We start from the raw sequence: 24,424 nt of genomic DNA, 5'->3' as shown, positions 1-24,424 counted from the left end.
ATGGCTCATGAAGCCGTACACCAGACACCTGGACAGCGATAAGGAGCAGTTCAATAATAGGCTGAGCAAGTGCAGAATGGCGGTGGAATGTGCCTTTGGATGTTTAAAGGTCGCTGGCGCAGTTTGGTGATTAGGTTAGACCTCAGTGAAACCAATATCTCTATAATTATCTCTGCCTGCTGTGTGCTTCATAATGTGTGCAAGACAAAGGGGGAGAAGTTTCCATTGGGTTGGGTCATGGAAGCAGATAGACTGGCTGCAAACTTTGAGCAGCCAGATACCAATATAACACTGAGAGCCCAGCAAGGAGCTCTGAGCCTCGGGGAAGCATTGAAAACCTGTTCTTGTAATGAGCAACAGTAATGTGCATCACTTCCCTGTGCTGTGCCTTCCCATTCAACTCCCCCTTTCAGCAGTGTCCTAGCACCTCCTGGCTTGACCAGGGGAGGGGCTGTTTCCTGTGTACATGGCCCCAGTGCAGCGGAGTTAAAAACAATGTCCAGAGCTTTCACAGTGGAGCATTGTGAGACACCTCCCGGAAGCCAATGATGTTGATTTATGCAACGCTCCACTTACACTGCCACTTGTTCGACCCCTCCACATCGGTTTTAGCACTACGCCTCTTGCGGAGATTGTTTTATTAAGTCAATGTTTCCAGCGAGTTAGGTCGGAGGAGCGGACCTGGCAGTGGAGACGCATACATTACGTGGTCGCCACCTTCTCTCGTCCTAACTTTGCAGTGTAGACCAGGCCTAGGTCATTCCTGACGTTCGAACCTGTTCAAAAAACCTCCAATGACACAGATTACACAACCTCCCCAGGCAATTTATTCCAGCTCTTGCTGCAATTTAAGATCGTTGCTTCTTGTCCTTGACTCAGAGATTAAGGAGAACAATTTTTCACCCTCCTCCTTGTAACAAACTTTTTTGTACTTGAAAACTATTATCGTGTCCCCCTCTGCCCCTCAGTCTTCTCTTCTCCAGACTAAACAACCCCTTTTTTTTTCAATCTTTCTTCATAGGGCATGTTTTCTAAACTTTTAATTGTTTTTGTTGCTGTCCTCTGGACTTTCTCCAATTTGTCCACATCTTTCCTGAAATGTGGTGCCCAGGACTGAATACAGTACTCCAGCTGAGGCCTTATCAGGGCAGAGTACAGTGAAAAAAGTACTTCCCTTGCCTTGCTTACAACACTCCTATTGATACATCGCAGAATGATGTCCCTGGTTTTTGCAACAGTGTTACACTATGGGTGGAGGTAGGGAGGCTTTGAAAAGAGGGACAGATTTTCTTTAGCGTCTATGTGCCCCATGAAGGGACAATCAAAAAGAAAGTGTTTGTGCTCCCCAAGTGAAAACGTTGAAGGGTGGCCAAAGCATGCCACACTTCCACAGGATCATGGCTCAGCATGTGAGAATGGGGCCATCTTGCAGCTGGAGGCATTGGCTGGGGGAACTCATGCTGCACCTTTACTTAGATCACAGGCTCTTCAGGGCATGGGCTGTCTTTTGGTTCTGTGTTTTGTACAATATCCCACACAGCGGGACCAAATCTGTGCATGGGGCCCTTAGGCATAACTGCATTGTAAATCATAATCTCTAAAGGATATGTAGGATCTGCTTCTAAGTGGGCTTCCAGACTCAGGTTTGCATGTTGTAGCCCTGCGTGGACAGTTTCCTTCTGGCTCTGGTTGCTGGAATGGTGCACCTCTACTCACACTTCTGGCATGGCTCTAGATGTAAAACCACGCTGGAATCCAATTCATTTAGCTGTGTTGCTCCATGTGACTCATTTTATTTTCAGTAGTAGGTGAAATTTACAACAGGAGGAATAAAGATAGGAACACACACCCTCTGTATGAACATAACATAAGAATGGCCATACCGGTTCAGAGCAGTGGTCCATCTAACCCAGCATCCTCTCTTACAACAGTGGCTATTGCCAGATGCTTCGGAGTGAATGAACAGAACAAGGCAATTATCAAGTGATCCATCATGTCTCGTCCCTTCCTCAGTCCAGCGGTTTAGAGACACCCAGAGCATGGGGCTGTGTCCCTGACCATCTTGACTAATAGCTATTGATGGACCTGTCCTCCATGAATTTATCTAATTCTTTTCTGAATCCAGTTATATTTCTGGCCTTAACAATATCTTGTTGGCAATGTACTTATGTTTGTTTTAAACCTGCTGCCTATTAATTTCATTGGATGACTGCTGGTTCTTGAATTATGTGAGTGGGTAAATAGCACTTCCTAATTCACTTTCTCCACATCAGTCATGGTTTTATAGACCTTTATCATATCCCCCCATAGTTGTCTCTTTTCCAAGCTCAACAGTGCCAGTCTTTTAAATCTCTACTTGTATGGAAGCTGTTCCATACCCCTAATCATTTGTGTTGCCCTTCTCTGTACCTTTTCATATTCTAATGTATCTTTTTTGAGATACAGCAAGCAGAACTCCATGCAGTATTCAAGATGTGGGCATACCATGGATTTATACAGTGGTTTTATGATCTTTTCTGTCTTACTATCTACCCCTTTCCTAATGGTTCCTAACATTCTGTTCGCTTTTTTGATTGTTGCTGCACATTGAGCATATGTTTTCAGAGAACTATCCACAATAATTCTAAGATGTCTTTCTTGAATAATAACAGCTGATTTAGACCCCATCATGTTGTATGCGTAATTGGGATGATATTTTTCAGTGTGCATTACTTTGCACTTCTTCACATTGAATTGCATCTGCTATTTTGTTGCCTACTCACCCAGTTTTGTGAGATCCCTTTGTAACTCTTCACAGTCAGCTTTGGACTTAACTATCTTGAGTAATTTAATATTATCTGCAAACTTTGCCACCTCACTGTATACCCCTTTTTCCCAGATCTTTTATGAAATGCAGAACAGTGCAGGTCCCAGTACAGATCCGTGGCATACCCTGCTATTTACCTCTTGCCATTTTGAAAACGGACCATTCATTCCTACCCTTTGTTTCCTGGCCTTTAACCAGTTACTGATCCACGAGAGTGCCTTCCCCATTATTGCACGACTGCTTCGTTTCCTTGAGAGCCTTTCAAAGGATTGCTGAAAGTCCAAATACCCTGTATCAACTAGATCACCACTGGCCACATGCTTGTTGACACCCCAAAACATTCCAGTAGATTGCTGAGGCATGATTTCCCTTTACAAAAGCCATGTTGACTGTTCCCCGGCATATCATGTTCATCTGTGTGTCTGATTATTTTGTTCTTTAGTGTATTTTCAAACAATTTGCCTGATACTGAAGACAAGAATTACCAGCCTATAATTGTCAGTAAGGATGTTTTAGGTGCAGATTTACCATAGCTCAGTTTCTGACTGTCAGCTCCATTTTAGGAAATGCACTGTTTGTATTATTGACTGGATGTGTGAAATTAACAGCCTTATAAACATATATTAACAGCAACTGTTACATAGGTACATGTCCTGCTGTAAGTGCAGGGGACTGGACTAGATGACCTTGCAAAGTCCCTTCCAGTCCTATGATTCTACGTAGTTTCTTAAAGCATTAAACTTGTCCACTTTATAAATTAAGGGCAGGATTCTGTCTGGCCCCTTCTCCAACAGGTCAAAAAAAACCAGCCAGGGACAAAGATTAAGCCCTCTGATTTGAGAAGGGTGTCTTCAGCAGGTTTGCACACAGATAACTGAGGACAAAATTTAGCAGTAATTTTTTTTTCAGTGGAAGCAGGGCAATCTTGTTCACATACCAGATGCCAAAAACTCTCTTACCCATTTATTCACAGTCACAGATATACATCAGTAAACTCAACATCAAATCCACACTGCTGGGAACAGGAAAGCAATATCAAGAAGACAGGAATAATTAGCCTGTCATGCAAGACTACAGAGAAATGCTTTGTATCAATATCAGCAATCAGCAATCTCCGTCTGTAAATATTTTGGTTAGCAAATTAGATTTACATCAAACAGAAAAGGGGGAATTAAAAAGAATAATGACAAAAGTCTATGATACAAAGCTATGCTTGCTTTGTTTGGGTAATATAACTTCATTTTGGTTTTCTTTAACTGAAATATATTTAAAAAAAAACAAACAAAAACTTCCCTAAACTAAACAGACACGTAGAGATTACTGTCCAGACAAAAATTACCAGACACCTTCAATTTTCAAAAACATGAACAGTGCATGTTCCCCCGAATGGTTGATGGCAGAGGGGTATTCAGCAGAGAACTGATTGGAAATATACTTTTCTTACATTTGTCTAAGAAGAGAGTTGAGTGAAACCCTTATGGAAGAGTTTTCTAGAATGTAATAGGGATGAAAGAAATAGTTCTATAGAAATGACTCAAAAAGCCTATAGAACTTAATAGAAAATTATATCCCTTCTATTATGGCATGGTTAAGGCTTCATAGTTGCAATTGAGTTTATATTTTAAGCCCGATTTTGCTTCCTCCCCCCCCTCCAGGCTTCTAAAATACATGCATGTTAACTGGGCTTGAAAATTGGTAGGTAGAAGTGTTTGGAAGACATTGAGAATGAAACTCAAAACAGAAAACATAAGACCATGCAAAAGGTATTAGAAAAGCAAAGTTTGACAGCTGTGAAGTGAAAAATGAAATGAATTCTTTTTGTTGGGCACTGCACAGATACATAGGGGATTTCTACACTGCTGCTGGGAGCAAGCCTTCTAGTCCGGGGAGACACTCCTGCTAGTTCCACCGCTAGCATGCTAAAAATAGCCGTGGAGATTAAACATTGCTGCTCGGGTGGTGACATAGGCTAGTCATCTGAGTCTATGCCTGCCCAAACCCCAGATCCAAGCTCCAGCGGCTTCATCCATACCATCACAATATTCGCTTTGCTATTTTTAGCGCGGTAGCTCGAAGCATGCTGCCAGCTGCAGTGTAGACATACCGATAGGAACAGGGTCCCTACCTACAACAGTTTAAAACCTATTTTTTCTGATCCCTGCCATCTTTTTCCCCATACCTGAAATCAGAGGGAATATATTTAATACCGTCCTCTAGAACACCAAATTTGGCTATCTAAAAAAATCCTCTTTTAAATTCATGTGCTCAGAAACTCCAGTCTTAATGACCCAAGTGCGCTCCATTTTATTTGAGTTATGTGACTAATTCCAGGGAAAGTGTTGCTTTGTGTTTACCTTGAATAAAGCTCTTTAATCTCAGTAGCTGCCTGCAGAACTTTGTCTTTATCAGAGAATGTGTTAAAACCAGTAATTAATGCTCCTCCTTGGGCAGCTAATGACCCAGTTTTGGAAATAGGATCGCTTTCTATTTTCTTCTCCCGTTCTCTCATCGCAAAGGGACCCTATCCTGAAAAAGGCAGACAATCAAAGGGTTTCCTCATATAAAAATGTGCTATAACACAGTGGAGCCTGAGTCCTCAGCCCTAATGTGTTTAATGTGGAAGAACTCCTGCCTAGTCTGCTGATGGTACTGCTGCTATGGGGGAGTAAGCAATGCAAGGAGTATTATTATTATGTATTATTTCTATTATCATAGCTCTTAAGAATCTTAGTCATTGACCAGGATACAATTGTACTAGATGTTGTACAAGCACAGCACAGAATGACAGTCCCCGGCCACTTACAGTCTAAGAGACAAGCGATAACAGATGGATACAGACAGGTGGTGGAATATGCAGAAACAATATTGCATTATAGGCAGTGGTCTCAGCACACCAGCAGCATAACTGTGGTGAATGCTGCTTCTCTCCTAATCCCATTCACCATGCCTCAGCCATCAGACATGTTTCTCTAAGAAGACACACTGTTATGTCACAAGCATGACACACAAAAGGTGCAGCGTGCCCATGGTCTAGGGTACCATGTGCAAATTTTCACCCGCTTTCTCCTGATCTTGCAATAGAAATGCATTGCTTCATCTATATTGGACCCATCCACGTCAGTGTCCCTCAGGCTATACCCCAGAGGCGGCTGGTCTCTTTTGTAATTGAAATGCTGTCTCAAGTACTCTCTGAAGGATTGAGTCCCAGGCCAAGGGTCGCCTGTCATACATCTGCTTGCCCTTCTCTTTAGTCTCCCTCCATGTCCACCACAAAACTCTCATTTACCTTTGCTGCAATATTTTTTTAAAATGTGTGAGTATGAGTTTTTCTTCACTGATTTTTTTAAACTATAACAAATCTGATTTTAACAGGCTGAAGCCAAAAATCTTAGAAGAATTATGCAACTTATCCAGGCTTACTTGACCTTTTTTGGGTATGCCTGGAAATATTTTAGAAGTTTATTGGACCAAATTCTTTCCTAGTGTAACTCCACTGGAGTAAATGAAGTTACACCAGATGTGAATTTGACCTGATATGTGTGGCTCTGCTAGGAACTCATTAGAGCAGAAGGGCTATAAAATTTCTCATACAGAATAGAATTAGCCTACAGAATTAGGTAAGAAACTATGTAGTCATAAAAGAACTATTGACTCCATAATTAAGGTTGAATTCTGTTTTGCACTTAAAGAGATTCAACCACTTTTTTTCATGAAAAATACAGTGTGTTCTCCGCAAACTTGCAGAACCTGCTCTTTGAGGACACAATTCATTTTCTTAAAATTTTACAAGTAAATAATTTAATTAGTTAAAATTAATTAAAAACTGCATGAAGTCATGAAAGAAAAAAAGGATTAAAAAGTAACATCTTTGAAAGTCATTTAAATTTAATGTGGGACCACAAATGCTAAAATGCCTTCATCATAATGGTGTGTTCATTGCATGACACTACTGCAGGGCAGAAGATTGTTTGGGAGCTTTAAATGTGCATTTCTTACTTTGAAATGTTTGCATTTCTTTTACATGTGCCTGTAACTTTGACTTTCCTGGGTTTGTAAAGCTGTGGTTTGGGATAATTACAAAATCCCTATAATGTTTTTTACCCTTAACTTTCTGTGAGATACTCTCAATCTTAACTGCATTTAACGTAGATTTTGTGTGTAGAAATATTGAATAACCTGATAGAATAATAAGATTAAGCTAGAGTTATGTAATGTCTTATCCTTTGTAAGTTCCTGTCCAGCACTTTATATCAGGCAGAGACGCTGCGCCTGGAGACTCCATGCCTGGTGGTACGTGGAGCCTGCTGTATACTGGGACAGGGCTTTGAGAGTTTAGTCAGTGCCTTGTGAATGCTTAAACATGTATAAAAAGAATATGAACAATAAATGCTCATTGCTTATGCACTTCAGTGTTAGTTCTCAGTACCTTGATCACAGACACTCCTCAGTAACCTGGAATATAGCAAGTACAAAGCACAAATATAGGCAGGAAATGTTAAGAGTATTTTGAAGTTACCATTATTTATTTACTAATAAAAAAATTAAGCAGTACTTCTTCTTTAAGTCACACAGTTGCTCCTAGCCCCTGCTATTTCCAGTGGTGACACTTCAGTGCTGTGAAGGACAGGTGCCTCCGAAGCAAAAAAAGATTTTTGTACTGCTTGGCAGGTCACCTCTGTATTAGAGTAGAGAAGCATTTGGCAGATTGGATTAACATTCTCCTCGGGCTGGATCTGGCACATGAGCTGTATGTTTCATACCTGTAGCCCATATTGATTCCATCCATGCATTTATAAAGAAGAGCACCCACTTTATCTCAGCTGTGTCACAATGGGCTCAATCCTGAAACCAGTGGAAAGCACCCATTCAGTACAGCATCTGCAGGATCGGATGGTGGGATATGAAAACAAATGTTTAATAAAAAAGTATAATTAATAAATAACTGAGCGTGACAGTAGCTAGTTATGCTCTAGATAGTCAGTTCAGTTTGTAGAACATTAACTAACATCATTATTTTATAGTACTAGAGTCTATCCACATTAGTGTGGCTGAAACACTTTATTTTACTGGTTAGCACCTTACGTAATAGAGATGGGGTTGTCAAGCTAATGGAATGTTCTTTTGATTTAGCTGGTTAAGAGACATTTGGTTTTGGAGCTGAGGACCTGGGGTCCTAGTCCCAGCATCCTCTGGGTGTGGTTGTGTGTGAGGTTTGCATAGTGATTTTGTCAGTTGCCTGCAGCCTGTAGATTTATTACCACAGGTTTGAGTTCTAGCCACAACAGTCTAAAATGTACCTGGACTAAGTGACCCTACGGCACACATGTTTTCACTTTGTGATGCCACATCACCCTAGAAGTGTTTGTGCTCCAAGGAACCATTCCCAGAGTGTGGATAGCAGAGGAGAGCTGGCCATTTCTGGAATTGGCTAGTTGAATAGCTTCAGGAGCCCATACCTGTTGTTTGACGAAGAGCAGCCGCCAGTCTGTACTCTCCTTGCTCTGGGGATGGGCTCATAAAGTGAGGACTGTTTTAGGCTGAAGTGGCAGTGTTCCAGTGCCATGTCGTACAAACCCAGAATGTTCAGTCTAAGACTAAATGGGTCCCACCATACCAAAAAAAAAAAAAAAAAAATTAAAAATCAGCCCCTTGCACAGACTATTCCTGCTATTCCACTTCTCCTTCCTCTTCCTCCCAGGCTCCATCCTCTACACAGATCATTCCTTTCTGTTCCACTTCCTCCAAAAATCACCCATATCTGTTCTTCCCAGTAGATGGTAGACTCCCCAGTCAATCTTTGATCTCCAGTAAACCTGGAGTCACTCCAGTGATGTCATTGGTGTTGCTCCATGTTTACACTAGTGTAACTGAGATCAGAATCTAACCCTTCCAGACACTAGGATTCACCCTTAGTCTATTGCTGAGGGTAGTGTCTGGTTTTGCAGTCTGGTTTTGAGTGGGCTTGGATAGGCTTTCTTCTTTCAACCCCAGTACAAACAGTTGTTAAGTATCATTTTCTGCCCTCCTTCTCCATGTGTATGGAAAGTGACCTAGAAGCCCCTCAGGGGCTGCTGTCCCAACTTCACTGCTACCTAAGATATGGGTAGCTGGTGCAAGGGAATAAGGATAAAGGAAGGGACTTTCTGCTTCTTTGTGTGGGCGCACAGGACAGGCCACAATTTGGCCCTACACCTGCATGTAGATGTAAATGTCACTGGCACTAATATATATGGTCCCAAATTATGTCAAATCCATTTCCTCGGAATATGGAGAGAATAGCAAAGACCCTCAGTCCCAAAATGCCTTGTCCATCCATCAGTTCTAGAGAGACGGCCTCCAACTGTAGCTATGTACCAAGCCCACTTCCACCATTCCTGCTCTGTCAGAGGCTCTGCTCACCTCCGTATCCAGGTGTAGGATGTTCACGGTAGGCTTTCTTTGTAGCAGTGGGTACATTACATGTGTTTCTTCTCTTTAGCCATGTGAGTACTGTGCAGTGGGGCATGGCGAGATGACAATAGCACCTGTTTATTTGACTTGTCAAATGAGCTGAGACCCAAGAGATGCCTGACCTTCCTTACAAGCTTCCTAATTTAGGATAGGTGCAAAGACAAATGTGCAATGTTGCCTGAGGAATGTGATGACAGGCAGACACACACAGTACATAGCACAGTAGTTAGGGATATACTATTTGGGAAGCAAATAGCATGCTGTGACGTCCCTCGCTCAGGGTTGGTTGGTAGGGGAGCGCTGTGGAGCAGTCAGGGTTTAGTCCTGTGATGTGCAGGGGGGTTGTTGGTAGGGGAACCCAGGCCCTCCCACTCCACAGGGCTCCAACCCAGGGCCCTTTGAGGGCTATCAATGCTCTGACAGCCAGGGATGCTTACAGCGGCCCTCCCTGGGCTACTTCCTATTATCTCCCTGCTGTTGTCCAGGTCGCCCTCTGGAGTAAGGCAGTGTGGGAGTTGTCTGCTCACCCTAAGGCACCTTCTGGTGGCTGCATGTAGCGAGGTCCTTCACTTTTCCTCTCGGGTGACAACTGCCTCCTCTTGTGGTATGACCCAACCTCCCAGGGCCAGCTTAGTCCAAGGGCTTTTCCCTACTCGGGTAGTCCAAACAGAAAATAAAGGGCTTCTCTCTCAGGTTGTCTCTACAACAGGCCCTCCTTTCCCTCAGGGAGGGGCCTTTGGGCAGTTGTTTAGGGAGAGATTCTGCCTTTCCCTCAGCTCATCTCTTCTGGAGTTGGCGGTAGCAGGTCTGCTGTCCTCCCTGGTCTGCCCCCAAATGAGCTGCTCCCCTGACTTTTAGCTCCTTCTCCAGATGGTGCATTTGCTGCTGGTGAGCCCAGAGTATTTCCTTAACCCCTTGTTGCTCAGTTTGAGGTTTGTACACTCCATCACAGATGCAGAGAAAAAACAGAATCCTCCGCCACAGAAGGAAAAGTGACACATCAGAGAAGCACTGTGATAAATGAGAGAGGTTAGAGAGGTGGAAGTAAAGCCTCCAATTACATGAAATGATCATGACTCTCTCCTTGCAAATAGCAGAGCTTCACTGAGCTTAGGACACAAATATAACTGGATGGATTCCATTTTTTTGGATTGCAGTGATTGTAGAAGTCATAGAGATTTACATAGCTGAATTGGGTTCTGCAAGGAACACGGTTCTTATGGAACTCTTGTTAGCAATAAAATACTGATGGTGTTTTGATCCAATAATAATGATAGGTGGGGAGAGCATTACCTCACAATCTGTCATCATCTAGAGTAGAAGCTGAGAGCCATCTACAAAGCAGCAGGAAATGCCTCAACCGGAGGTTGCTCTTAGTGTTAAAAGTCATTAATATATAAAAGCATGAAGAAAAAATGCAATTGCATTTTATGTGTTTCGGAAGGTTAAAAGTTTACAAGAACATTGCCATAGTTACAGAGTTCAGTTTACAGAACTGGACCTTTCCTACCTCTGAAATACCATACAGTAACCAGCAGGAAAATAGGACTTCATTAACAATATTTGATTAGTAAATGGAAAGAATGATCCAAATTCTGAACTACCTAGTCTCAGCCCATACAGTCCCATCAAAATCAATGTGATCATAGGGTGGTTTAGACTATAATTAATCATATCGTGAAAATTTAGTCTTTTATGTTATCCTTGTATAAAAATACGGAAAAATTACCCAGAAGGTTGCATTGATTTGTTCTAATTCTTTAAAGAATTTAATGAACATGAATTGCTGTGATTTTTTTTAATTTGACAATTAGTCTTTTCAGTGCAGGAAGATTTAAACCATCAGGAAGTAATAGCCCAGTATTACTTCTTAGTGATTGATTGATTCAAGAATGGATGTGACAATAGAAAAGTGAATTCATCATTACTCTGGGTCATCTATTTTAGCATGCATAATGCACACTATATAGAAGCAGTCTTAATGTGAAACACAGAGAAATACAGCTTATCTTATTTCCTCTCTGAACACAGTTTTCCTGTTGATCTCTTTAGCAGATAACAAAACAGGACCCTTGCACCCCTTCTTGTCCCTGAGTACAGCAGAGAAATATGCTATCATTTTGTTCTACTCATCATCTTGTTTCTCTCCCTCTTGGAATCCTTAGTTTGTCAGCTTCAGAGTCCAGCTACATTCCACAGGCCAAAAGAGCAAAATGTCCCAAGTCATCTTTTATGACTTGGTCTCCTGCATCACAGTGTGGGTTATTGTTGCCAGGCTATCAGGTCCACTCTGAAGTGGTATTAATAGTTAACTCTTTTTTAAAGTGCCACAGCCTCATGTCTTTGGTCTGACTAGCTTGGTCTGACGCTGATATATTCATTTCTGCGTGTATACAACTGCAGAGAAGATAGGAAAAATGGGCTATATAAACTTTCTGCTGACAAACCACTTTGTTAGAGGTATTAATGGAGAACTTTGCTGGCAAATCTCGCAGCTCCAGTTTCACAGGCCATCTGAGCTTTATTTGCACTGCTTGTCTCATTGGCGAGGAAAAGGGACAGATGATTATAAGAATAATTTGGATCCAGTGAGGTTTCAGGTGAATCTATTATTTAGGGATACTCTTCATTATTGCTGATAGAAATTTGGTGCCTTTCACACAGAAAAGCATTGAGTGGTTCATGGTTAGTCATTTAAAAAATGTTAAAGCCCTAATTTCCTATTGACACCACGTTGTTCCTGCTGAGTATTTAGAATGTTTACAGTAAGTATCTAACTTGGGTCTTTCCAGAAACTGGCTGACTTTTTATGTTGTGATGATCTCCCTGGCATTCTCTCCCAAACTCCAGTTTTGCTGGTTTAAAAATCCACCACTTTATCTGTAAGGGCCAAATTACGTCCTTCCAAAGAACCAGATTAACAGCGGGAGGGGAAGCAGATGATTGACCTCTAAGGCCCTGATCCTGTAACGAATTCTACACAGGTGCATAGATCTGCTCACATGTATTCAGCTTCGAATGAAGCACACAAAAGAAGGTTTTATTCCTGCATGTGAAAAACAAAACAGTTAAATACAGTGCTAATTATGAGACTGTGCCAGGGCACAGAAAGACCAGCTCAGCCATCCTTCTTCATCCACTTGGGGTTAGGGTTCATATGGGCCATTTGAGAAACTATCTGTGGGAAGATGGGGACTGGGCTGAATCCTGAGCTTGAGGAAGTTCTCTGTTAAATTTTTTTGATGTTTGCTTATGGACATCCTTGGAAGATCCTTTGCTGACCACATCTGTGTCTCGTTTGTGCTGAGCCAGCCCACCAGTTGACAGGTATATGAAAGGAAACTCCTCAGATAAATGTTGGTTACTGCTGATGCTAGCAAGAAGACTGTTTACAAAACATGATAGAAATCAGCATAACAGGTGGAGGTCTATAATATAAAATAGTCTCTTTCCTGAAGCAAGTGATAGATCATTGCTAGATAACATTTCTTTATGTTGTTCCAGCCAAGATGTGCTAGAAATGAAAGATTTCCCCTCACTTCCCCAACTTCCTTCTAAAATGTTTTTCCTCTTGTGAGCTGCCAATAAATTGGACTTCTGAGTTCAATGACCAGAGGTGTAAGTGTAAGATAATTGATTGCCTTTGGAGGACCCTAGTGAGCTTCATTTTTTAGCAAGCTTTGGTGAGTTCCCACCCCTTTGATTTTCCCCCTTTTAAACTGGCCTGATGACCTTCTTAATAAGTAATATTTCAGTTTATGAGGTGATCATTGTGTTTTCGGCTTTGAGTCTCAAGCCCTTCAGTTTGTGCTCAGTGTTTTCCTTGTGGGCAGATATCTGACATACCCTGAAGCCCTCTAAGACACTTTCTGGTCCTCAGCAACTCTGATTCATTTTTGTTGCTGAATCTTTCTAATTAGTGATTCATTTTTCGCTGAAATTTGATTACACTTTCCATCTGTAAAAGCAAATCACTAGCATGGCAGTAGAGATATTGGAAAATAGATCAGTCTTCTGTCCTTCTCTTCTGGCCATTTCCCTTCTGGGGGTGGTCTGAGCTCTTAATTCGTTTTTCTTTCTCTTTATGTTCCTCTTTGAGAGATAATTGTATGGTCCCAAATCTAAAACGTTCTAGTAAAATTTTTAAAGGTCAGGAAACCTTTAAAATCAGTGACAATAGGAAAGGAAATGACCGTTTTATGGCCAGATTCTGGCTGGCTGTGTGTGGCTGTACTAGACGGTAGGAAGAGTGGAAACACACCCATGTTAGGGGCAGCTATAATTCGAATGACTGTGAAGCAGAGGAGCAGGGGGAGATCATCTCTCTGTGCCAGAGTCTGGGTGGGACATCAGCAGGGAGGAAAAGAGAGTCATGCCCTCCTTTTGACCCTTGGAGCACTATCTGATGCTGCTGGGGCTCTGATGAGTTTTGGAGCAGGAGCAAGAGCTATGGGCCCCCCAGTCCAACACCTCACTTAAACAAGCACTTAACTTTAAGCACTCCCAGTGAATAAGTGGGGTCAAATCCATGGAACTACTCATGCGCTTAAGCAGAGCATACTTACGTGCTTTGCTGGCCCAGGGCTTCTATGGAGACATTACAGACACAATACCTCATTCCTCAGTGCTAGAGGATGGAAGGTGCTTCCCCACACCTTGTGTTCCCTGGGATCTCCCCACTTACTCCTTATCATGGGAGTTTAGGAAAGTGACTATTCTGCTTCTATATTCTCTTGTGTTTTGCATTCCCAGTATCCGGACCCAGTTCTATTCTTGGGTGGATGTATGTATGAAATGAAGTCAATCGTTGCAGGGCAGAGTGTAGTCAGATCTGTAGAAAATAACTATTAAGAGCTGGACAGCCCCAAAGCCCGACTCTTTGATTCCGGGTCACTCTGTCCTGTGTTCTTCCCTGTGGGGGACATTTTGGCAGGTAAATAAAAAAATTGCTCCAAATTCCATCAGAAGTCGGCAAAAATTTCCATGAAGATATTGGATAGCTGTAGCCATTCTCCCAGGATTTTGGAATGATTTACTTCTGAGTCTCATACAAAGAAAGATTCAGCTATTTCATGTTGCACCCAAGGTATTATATTCTGTTTCTTTTGCATCCTTTTCTATTTTAGGTACATGCCTACCAAGGTGTTATCTAAGCATGTTTGGGACAGTGGGAGGAACCAGAGCCATTGGGACCCAGGGTCTGTTAAGGATAAGAGGTGATATAGCACAATAAGGACCTACTCCTGCAAATTTTACTCACATAATTTGTCTCATTGATATTAAGGCTTCAATGAGATGGCTCACGAGAGCAACAGTTGCTGTTGTGAATGAGCTTTGTAGGCAAGGTCCCCTTAGCAGACAGCATACCACAGGTAAAGCCAATCTGACATGATAGAGTCATAAGACAGAGCGAGAGAGAGGTCTCTCTCTCTAATGAACGATGACCCTGTGTGCATCTGTAAGGGCTGGTCTCAGACCTGAGTGGCGGTGTGTTGATGATCAGATGATAAAGCAGTCCTCACAGGAGGAGCAAGCTTCCCCATTTGTCCCTCTGTGAGGGGCAGGCTCTTCCCTCTCTGCTGCTCCCATATGAACTCCCTTCCACTCCCATTTTTCCCACCCCATCCACTTTACTTTCTCAGGGTCTGTGTCTCTCTGCACTTAAAAACCTCTTTACCTTGGACACTGCTAATTGCTGTAGCCTTGCTCCCTCTAACACTACTCTCTTGTTAGTAACCCCAGGAAGAAGCACTAGCCGATGCCTTTCCCAGCAGTGGCCCTAGCTGTTTCCCTCCCTGCTCCATTTGTCAGCTCCTCTCCTTCATGTGAGCATGCCAGTGCTCATACTGGTCCTTCAGGTGGGGTCTGCTTTGCCCTTTCTCTTCAGATACAGGGGATGGGCCTCGTGCAGAGCAAGAAAGCACGTGTTTGAAAACCTGCCTATATTAATAAGCAGGAGAGTCCTGTGCTGGTCCTGAACGTAACCCGGCTGCCTCATTTTCCCCTTCATAGAGGCTTTGGAGGAGTATGTAGTGTTTCCAAAGCATTTTGAAGATAATATTTATGGGCCTTTGAGGTTTTATATACAGGTATGAAGGGAATTATTTCGAGGACAGTTTGGTCTGACTTCACATACAAAAAATCTTGCAGGACATTTCAGAAAAGCTTTCTAGCTGAGCTGTGCCAGGATTTTACTGCATGGCTCCATGCAGCATTTCTCCTTTGTATTCAGGATTTGCTATTCCCGTTCCTGCTCTTTGGGGAATCATAACAGCTTTATAACTTCAGTAACACTAAAATAAAACCTAGGGACCTATTCTACCTTCACATTCACACTGCAGCTCTCCAACTTTAAACTTTATGATCTCTGAGGAGACCTCAGCAAATTTAATGGAATTAAGGGATGAGGGAAATACAACACTAATTAGTGTGAGATCATTTCAGACAGGTGGGCCTGGAAGGGTCATGTTGAGCATACATAAATGCCAACCTGCGGTGAAATCACTTGCATTCCTGAGCCTTCTCAGGTGTGTGGTCACAAGGTAGTAGTCTGAGCTGCAAGTTATTTTACACATCTACCAAGTAAATCAGAGGCACAGAATCCTAACACACATTAATAGGATGTGATTGTGTGATGCTCCCTCTGTCTGTAAAGGAATGAATTAATGGAGACCGAAGGTGCAGATTGCCATCTGTAACAGATAGGATATTGGTCCAGTGTCATAACTCCAGCTTTTGGGAGAGAGATCCACCTATAGCCTATTGGCTGCTCCCCCTTTTTATTCACTGGCTCTCATGCACTAGCACAAGGCTGCAATGTTTGGGTTGCAATTGCTACAAAGGAATGTCCATGTTGGTAATCCACTAGTCAGTGTGTATTAGGCTTACCTCTCTCTGCACGATCCACAGAAGAGGTGGGTCTGTTAAAGCCTTGTGCAACAGGCTTGCACAACCTGCAGCAAAACCTGCTATCAGCTGTGGAAGTCTCCAGTTCCATCCCTGGTGGGTTAAGCAAGATGTTGGCCCTCACACTTTCATTTTTAAGAATTTCACAAAGCTTTTCTATCGTTTATTTTGTAATTTATATAATGAAACCTACGCTTTTGCCTTTACCTACCTGACTTTGTCCCATTAATCAGTGTCTACAACACGAACAAAACAAGGAGCAGGATAAAGAAGAAAAGGAAGAGAAGCAGTTAGGTACTGCTGCCAGTTTTTAAACTGATTTCTGCAGCTGCTTCTCTTCCATTCTATGGCTTGTATTCCCTGGTTTGTATTCTGAGGCATCACAATCAAACAGATTTAAATTAGTGTGTAATGATAGCAATAGGACTGCATGGTCGCCTCAAGGCTTATATCACCCTTTAGGTGAACTGTGGGAATAGTCAGAAAATTTTGTACAAGATAATAGGTAACTCCTGGAAACAATACAGTGATGTTGTGTATGTATACAGGGCTACTGTTCAAGAAGTCCCTCTTCCTCAACCTACAATAGAGCTCAAGTGCTTTGCAACCAATGGTGAAGGCCAGACAAACTAGAAATTGAAATGAGTGGTATTCCAGATGTCATAGGGTGATATATGTGGATAAACGTTGATGTTTTGATTTGAAAGCGTGGATGCCTGCAATCAGGCACCTAAATCTATATTTACATACCCAAATTAGCACCCTGACTTTCACAGGTGCTGAGCACACAGTTGCTCCCATTGAGCAATCAGGAATCCCCCGGACAAAACAATTCATGCTGAAAATCAGTCCACCAAGTTAAACCATTAAAATGAGTAATACATTTTCCCTTCTCAAAGGGCCTAATCCTGTGAGGTGAGGAGTGCCCTGAGCTCCCAGGAAAGTCAATGAAAGTTGAAGATGTTATTCCGTATCTCTCAGGGTCAAACAGACCTTAAGTAATTGCTGAGCCCAAAGTCAATCAGCTTCCCTCTGATGGCTACGGAAGGATTTTGCAGCATTCACTGACATTAGTGTTATTCCTGCCTTTATTTATGGAGGAATAAAACAGGGACTATATACTATGCTAGTTATAACCATGAGGCCTGTTTCCAACTGACCAAGGTGTTCTCATTAATGATTGTTCTATATTTAGCCATTGTGGGGAGCATGTGCCCCTACTTTAATCAAAGACCTGGTAGCCATGACAACGACACACAGCATCTGGATGGATACAGTTTGCCAAACATTTTTAACAAGGTGTGAGATGAAAATAGCTCACCACCATTAGGTGAATTAATTTATTGTTCCTTTCCAGTACAGATTAGAAAGTGTTCATAACCGCTCCCTTGCCATAAATGCTAGATTTTGCATAGATAAGAGCCCCATTAACATATATTACATTACTAATCTTGTTTTCTTTTAAATTTCATTTTGCAGGTGTATCAGCATTCGTATACGGCATATTATGTCCTCAGCAAAATACCTTTTGGGTAAGCGATAATTCAACGTCTTCATTTTAAAACACAGCCGTTTAGAATTCTACAAAGTAATATAAAATACATCAAATGGTTTGCTTATAACAATCTTGTGCAGTGATCTAGCATTCAGTTGCAGCATCCACTGTACTGTGTGTTGTACAACAGAACACACAACCTGAAAGAAACAAGAGTAGTCCACTTCCTGGTGAATGTACAATGTGAGGGCACAGTTCAGGGCACAGTTTTCATGTCATTGACTGGAAAGTAGCATATACAGCTAAAAACTTGGAAGTGAACATAAATTTGTGTGCTCTGAATATCACACTGACTACTAGTCACATGTGCACGTTTTCACCAGCAAAAATGAGGAGAAACTGCAATATAGCTGTGCTTTGCTGTTGTTACTAGAATGTTATAAGTGCAATTTTCAAACTAAAGCTCTATTTTACTATTCATTGTATTCATTCACTGGTTTATTATTCCTATACAGAGTGTTCAAACTGGTGATAAATATTTTCCATACCTATAAGTCAGCTCCTGCAAAGATTTACAACTGTGCCTACTTTACGCCCCTGAATAGTTTCATTGAAGTCAATGACACTAGTCATGGCCCTTAACTAGCAAATCACTTAAGCATGTGCTTAAGTCCCACGGACTTCAATGGAATTTTTTACTTCAATTGAGTTTAAGCATGTGCATGAAATTAAGTATGTGCTTAAGTGCTTTGTTGGATCAGGACCCTGTGAACAATTAAGCATGTGCATAAATCTTTGCAGGATAAGGCCTAAGTAGACAAAATGGGAAGAGGAGAAGAGATGTTACATGACTTCCTTTTACAGTGCTGGATTGTGATATTCTATAGTACCTTTCTTGACGTGAAGTCAGTGAGTATACAATGAGTAAGTTACTACGAACCACGAGGAAGGGGGCATCACAATTTGGCCCAAAAATTGGTTTTACATTTTTCAATATGTTTATCGTACCATATTTTTATATGTAACAGGAAAGTAGAAATACCAAATATTTATAATTATCTCTTGGAAAGCAATTACTAATATCCTACTTTATATAAAAATTCAAGCACAAAAGAATTAGGTCACTTAGGCCCAGATTTTTAATGGTATTTGGGTGTTGATATGCTCAGCATTGCAATGCCTAACTGATTTAGGAGCTGAAACCTCATTTTCAAAAGGGATCCAGGCTCTCAGCAGTCTAAATCCCATTGACTGCCAATGCAGTTTAGACTCTGAAATGCCTAAATCCCTTTTGAAAATGAGAGTTAGGCTAGTAAATCAGTTAGGCGTTATGACTGAGTGCAGCGATGCCTAAATACCTTTAAAAAGTTGGGCCTTAGTTTTCCTGTTAAAAGCTTCTCTGATTTTAGATTTGAAAAGAAAGACCCTGACTTAAGAGCAAGATTTAGACCTCAGTCTGACAGACAGACATAATATTTGGTCTCTTTAGAACATTGATAATGTGCAGATGTTGTGTCAAGGCGATATCTCAGTATACTCCCCCTCTTAGTTAAAAAAGAGCTAAAATTGAGAATTTCTTTCAGTGCTGTTCAATTGACATCCAAGAAACAGTATTATGCTTTCCTTACAAAATACTGTATTCTGCACATATATATTTTAAAAAATCCCAAAATGTTAAAAACTCTCTAAATTAACAATTTAGGTTCATCATCCTCTGGCATCCCACCAAATTTATATTGCATATTGAATTTTAATTTTTTCCCTTTATTTTGTTCTGTAATGGAACCATGCTGTTGGATGAATACCTTTTGATTTCATGTATTCATTCAATGTGACATGAAGATTCTGAAAGGAATACAGTGCCAGGAGACATTGAGCTATGTCAGAGTTCTGTCGGTTTTCTTATAGGATGATGTGTTGGTGGACCAGGAAAATACTTTAATGGAGTGAATTGGTATGATTGCTCTGTTTGGCATTATGAAATGTGTTGATTACATAGTGTGTGGTCAGGTTGTGTAAATATATGTAGATCTTGCAAGCTTATATGCTTACCTGTGTTGTGGAGCAACTAGCAAGTTATTGGGTTTTTTCACCCCTGTGGGTGAAGTTGCATGATATGATAGTGGAATAAGAACATTGTAAACGCATCTCTTGAATAGGGCTACTGAATGGGAATTTATAATCTTCTAGTAATTTACTTGGAATTTTGCATATATTTTAGGAAATCCTAGTGGATATAGTTAAGAGAGTGACATAAGGCGATAGTGGGCAAGGAAAGATGATGCACAACCCAAAAGCAGTGCTTGCCTTTAGAGAACAGAACTCCCAAATCACTGCATAGTTTGCATTTCATCCAAAGGGGGTGAAGTTCTGCCCACGCTTGGTAGGGGTGGGGAGGGGAGGGCTGGCTGTTGGTCTAGCAGGGATGAACAGACATGTGTTCGTGCATGTGCACACAATAGCCTGCCTCAGAGCAGAGTATTTATTTTATTTAGATTTGATATTAATGAACAAAGCTTTTCAAACACTTTGAGTGCCTTGAGAGCAATTAAACTTACAATAGCCACCCAGCAGCTTTAGTACCAACATGAAAACAAATTAGCGCCACCAGCCAACAGCCTTAAATAATCAAATGGAGGTAACCATTTACCTCACTTGCAGACAGTAAAAATGACATTTCCAGAAAAGCTGCTCAGCCCCAAATCCTGCCCAGCAACATCCTCGTGTCCTTTCTCCCAAGCCCTGTCAGGTGTAGTGCACCCTACTTCTGCTGCCAAAAGGGGCAGTCTCTGTACCCTGTTAGTGTGTGCTGCCAGCTGGGGATCTTGGGGCCTGATCATGCTTCCAAGCCAGTGGCCACAGCTCTGAGCACAGGTGGCCACATTAGCTGACCCTAGGCAGCTCACTCCTTCTGTTTCTAAATGTGAATTCCACAGAATGTGTACCCCAGGGGCCATGCCAGTGTCAGCTTCCCTGAACTGTCTCACCCACGTTCCTCGTCCGTCCTCAGCTCTGACCTTTCATAATGAGAGGAGAAGGTAGTTCAGCCTTCATGCTCATTCAGCCTTTGCCACCTCTGCTGGGACTTACTAATAAGGGAGCCAATTAATGCCACCACTTTTGAAGAACATGACATTAATTTAATTCAATTCTCTCCATAAATTGTATTTTTTAAGGGAAATACTGATTATTTTTGCTGGTTTCCTGGTTATGTTTGCAATAGAGATGGAGCCAAGCCGCCACGGTTTGGCTTTAGATTAAGTTAAGGGGTTTTCCGGTTTGGAGTTTGACTTGGGTCCATCTGTAGTTTACAATGTATGGTTCAAGTGAAGACATTGACAAATAGTGTGTTAAATGTTCTGGTCTGGAACTCTTACTTCTATCAGTTCTTAGGGGAAGTAAATCAAACTGATTGCATGTATAAGAGAAGCAGGTTTGGACCCTTGTCAGCTGAGTGATAAATGATAGCAGAGATAAGCCACATAGTATCTTATTAAAAACAAAAATTAAGGCTAAAGTAGAAGGGAAAATAATCCCTGCAGAGTTCTAAGCCCTTCCTTTTCCTTCGTTTCCCATTATCTCAACTTCCCACAGATTTTGGACTGATTTATGGTTTATAAATACTTCATATTTTCAAGAATGAAGGGGGAATTTTTGTTTTATTTTTTTAAAGACTGCTCAACAGAGCTGGAAATATGGCACCCACCACCTGTATCCCTGTTTTCTTTCTACCAAGTGTCAGAAAGCAATGAAGCTCATATTGCTTGGGTGCCATCTAGTGGATAATTCAGTTTTATAAAATGTACCAGCTTTGTATCCCACGTTTGTTTTTTCTTTTATTGGTGCTGTCAAGATACCTGCTGGAAATTGCTTGTTTTGAACAGTTATCTTCATTTTAAAATATTTTTGCAAAGCTCCTAGTCCAATATTATGGCTTCACTTGCCAAGCTGTCATTGGCCACCTGTTGTTATTATTTCTGGACCAGGACCCTATTGTGGTAGGCGCTAAACAAACACAGAACATAAAGACAATCCTACATGTTAACTTCTGATTATTGTTCTTTTGTTTACTCATGAATTCTGCTCACTAGAGTTCCTCAGTGTGATTGATCCTTGCTAGGCCCCTACTGCCCAGTCCAGCAGACAAATCTCCCACAAAGATGGGAGAAATGTGTGATTTGCTTAAGGCCTCCAGGATGAGTGCTATATTCTTTAGGTGGATTGAAAAAATACCTACCTGCTTGACTCTTCCTCTTGAAACCACTCACCAAAGTTTTCATATTGAACTATATCGGAGAACTCCCTATTTCTTGTTAGGTTGTACTACATAGTATTATCACTCTTGCTGCGTGGTGCCGGTTACTGATTTTACATTATTTAATAAACCAACACAATGTTTAATGCACTGTATGGTTTTTCATCTTTTCCATTGGGGCTCTGCCCTGGAATCTTGCACTGAGTAATAACAACAATCTCTTATCTAATGCTTTTCATCCATAGCTCTCAAAGCACTTTACAAATGAGGTAAGTATCATTATCCCCATTTTACAGATGATGTAACTGAGAAGGAAGTGACTTGTCTAAGGTCACCCAGCAAGTCAGTAGCAGAGCTGGGAATAGAACCCAGGTCTCCTGAGTGCTCCAGAAGGCAGGTTATTCTATAAGTGCCTACAACACTGACCTCCAGGGCACTGAGTACTGGCCACTGTTGAAAACAGCATGCTGCCCTAGATGGACCACAGTTCTGTTCTGGTACAGCAACACCTGTGGAAAAGGTAGCATTTGATTGCTTTTTTGCCAAGTACCCTTTTCTGTTGCCTTCACCATGGCCTAAAAAAGACACCATTTTTAGTTCTGCATTTTTTTTTAAATGCCCGAAGTAAAACCTAGCATAAAAAATACAATCTGTCAAGCTTCCTAGTGTTCATTTCTTTCTCAGTTGATTGTTATCCTTTAGCACCACTGATAGGAAAAGATTGTTACTGACCTCCAAACAATGAACACTTACCCCAGTACTACCATGTAAGAGTTAAAAAAAAAAAAAAAAAAAAAACCCAAACAGAATTCCCATATGTGCTTGTAAGGCTCACATAGGTGATTTGGTCATGTTTGCATTGTGTGTGGAGAGGAGGGAATTGTACACTACAACTTCCATGCAGGACTTTTGCTTCTTGCCAGATTTATACTACGTAGCAAGAGGAAGCTGGCAGATGTAGCCAAAGAGCAATCTTAGAGCACAGTTGTATACTTCATATCCGTGCTGAAGAGTTCTATTAAATATTCCACACTTGTTCCCCACACAGAACTCTGATTAACATCAAGAGAATTTCTGTGTGTGTGGACTAAGTGCAAAATCTGCAATAGAGATCATACAATGGATAAGAAATAGGAGAATTTTGCTCTTTGTGCATCAGGGATAAATTTTCAAAGCAGTGCTTTTAGTCTTCATTATACAACTCCCACTAATGTTCAGATTCACCCTGTGTCTCTTACACCAGCTATTCATAGTAAACAGAATAAAATAAATTAAAGAAACCCAAATAAGACTTTGTATAGAAAGATGGTTGTCACAAATGCACAAGAATCTCATTGCAAAGCACTAAGGGCTAAAATCTTTCTTGTTGAAGGACAGTGAGATTTTATCATAACACCTAGTGTTTGCAACAGGAGGAAGAAATAATTTAATATTTAGTCTCATGGTTAAAAGAAATAAAAGTAGTGGGAGTAAAGTGAACTGGGTTCATTTCCTGGCTGTGCCACAGGCTATGTCTACACTGCATCGCTAATTTGAATTAGCTTAATTCGACTTTCAGAAACCGATTTATAGAAATTGCAGCAGACTGTCCACATTACGGTGTTTGTGCTGGTTTCTTGCATCCACACTGGCCAGCTTTAATTTGAATTACAAAGCAGTGCAATGTGGGTAGCTATCCCACAGTGCAACTAGCCATGGTGGCTGTTTGGAAGAGTGTCTTCGTCCCAGGATGCAACGCTGCTTCCCCTACCCTTCCCACCTCCCCCCCAAAGAAACAGGAAAAGGATTTTCGTGCTGTTTTTTTACTTCCCCCGATCACCATTGCTGCAGAGACATGGAGACAGTTGAACTCTGCACTATAATTCTGATTGTGACAAATACAACGCGACTTATCATGGAGTACATTAGAAATAGAGCAAGAAGGCGAAGCAGGTACTACACCTATGCCACCGAGGCTGCCCTGCTACAGGCCATTGAGCAGAACAATTCCCGATTGCTGCAGGCTGTAACGTTTCATCTGCAGTCCGTGGAGCGCAGGTTCTGTTGCAGGGAAACAAGCACAGACTGGTGGGACTGCATCATTATGCAGCTGTGGGATGATGATCAAAGGCTGCAAAACTTTCGTATGCAAAAGGCAACTTTCCTCGAACTGTGCTCGGAGCTGGCCCCGTCCCTGAAGCGCATGAACATTCTCTTGAGACAAGCCAGGATGGTGGAGAAGAGAGTCGCCATCGCTCTTGGAAGCTGGCAACCCCCGACTGTTACCGCTCGGTTGGGAATCAATTTGGAGTCAGTAAATCTACAGTGGGAGCTGCCGTAATTCAAGCCTTCAGTGCCATCAATAGACTTCTGCTATGAAGGCTAGTGACTTTGGGAAGTGTGCAGGACATAGTGGAGGGGTTTGCCACGATGGGCTTTCCAAACTGCGGGGGGGCCATTGATGGGACTCACATCTCCATCTTAACGCCTGCCCACCTGGTGACCAAGTACATAAACTGCAAGGGGTACTTTT

General features: G+C 41.7%; 1 protein-coding gene across 1 annotated transcript in view; it reads left to right on the top strand.

Annotated features, from left to right (window-relative positions):
• The window catches only part of DPP6 (dipeptidyl peptidase like 6), a 370,977-nt gene that overhangs the window by 168,724 nt on the left and 177,829 nt on the right, over positions 1-24,424 (top strand). The window contains exon 6 of the mRNA XM_067542727.1: positions 17,642-17,694. Within this exon, the coding sequence (XP_067398828.1) occupies positions 17,642-17,694 (53 nt within the window). The remainder of the gene's footprint in view (positions 1-17,641; positions 17,695-24,424) is intronic.

Source organism: Emydura macquarii, unplaced genomic scaffold (genome assembly GCF_026122565.2).
Source record: "Emydura macquarii macquarii isolate MOO-44397 ecotype Brisbane River unplaced genomic scaffold, CSIRO-AGI_Emac_v2 contig_719, whole genome shotgun sequence".
Lineage (NCBI taxonomy): Eukaryota > Metazoa > Chordata > Testudines > Chelidae > Emydura > Emydura macquarii.
This window is presented reverse-complemented; position numbering and strand designations above follow the sequence as displayed.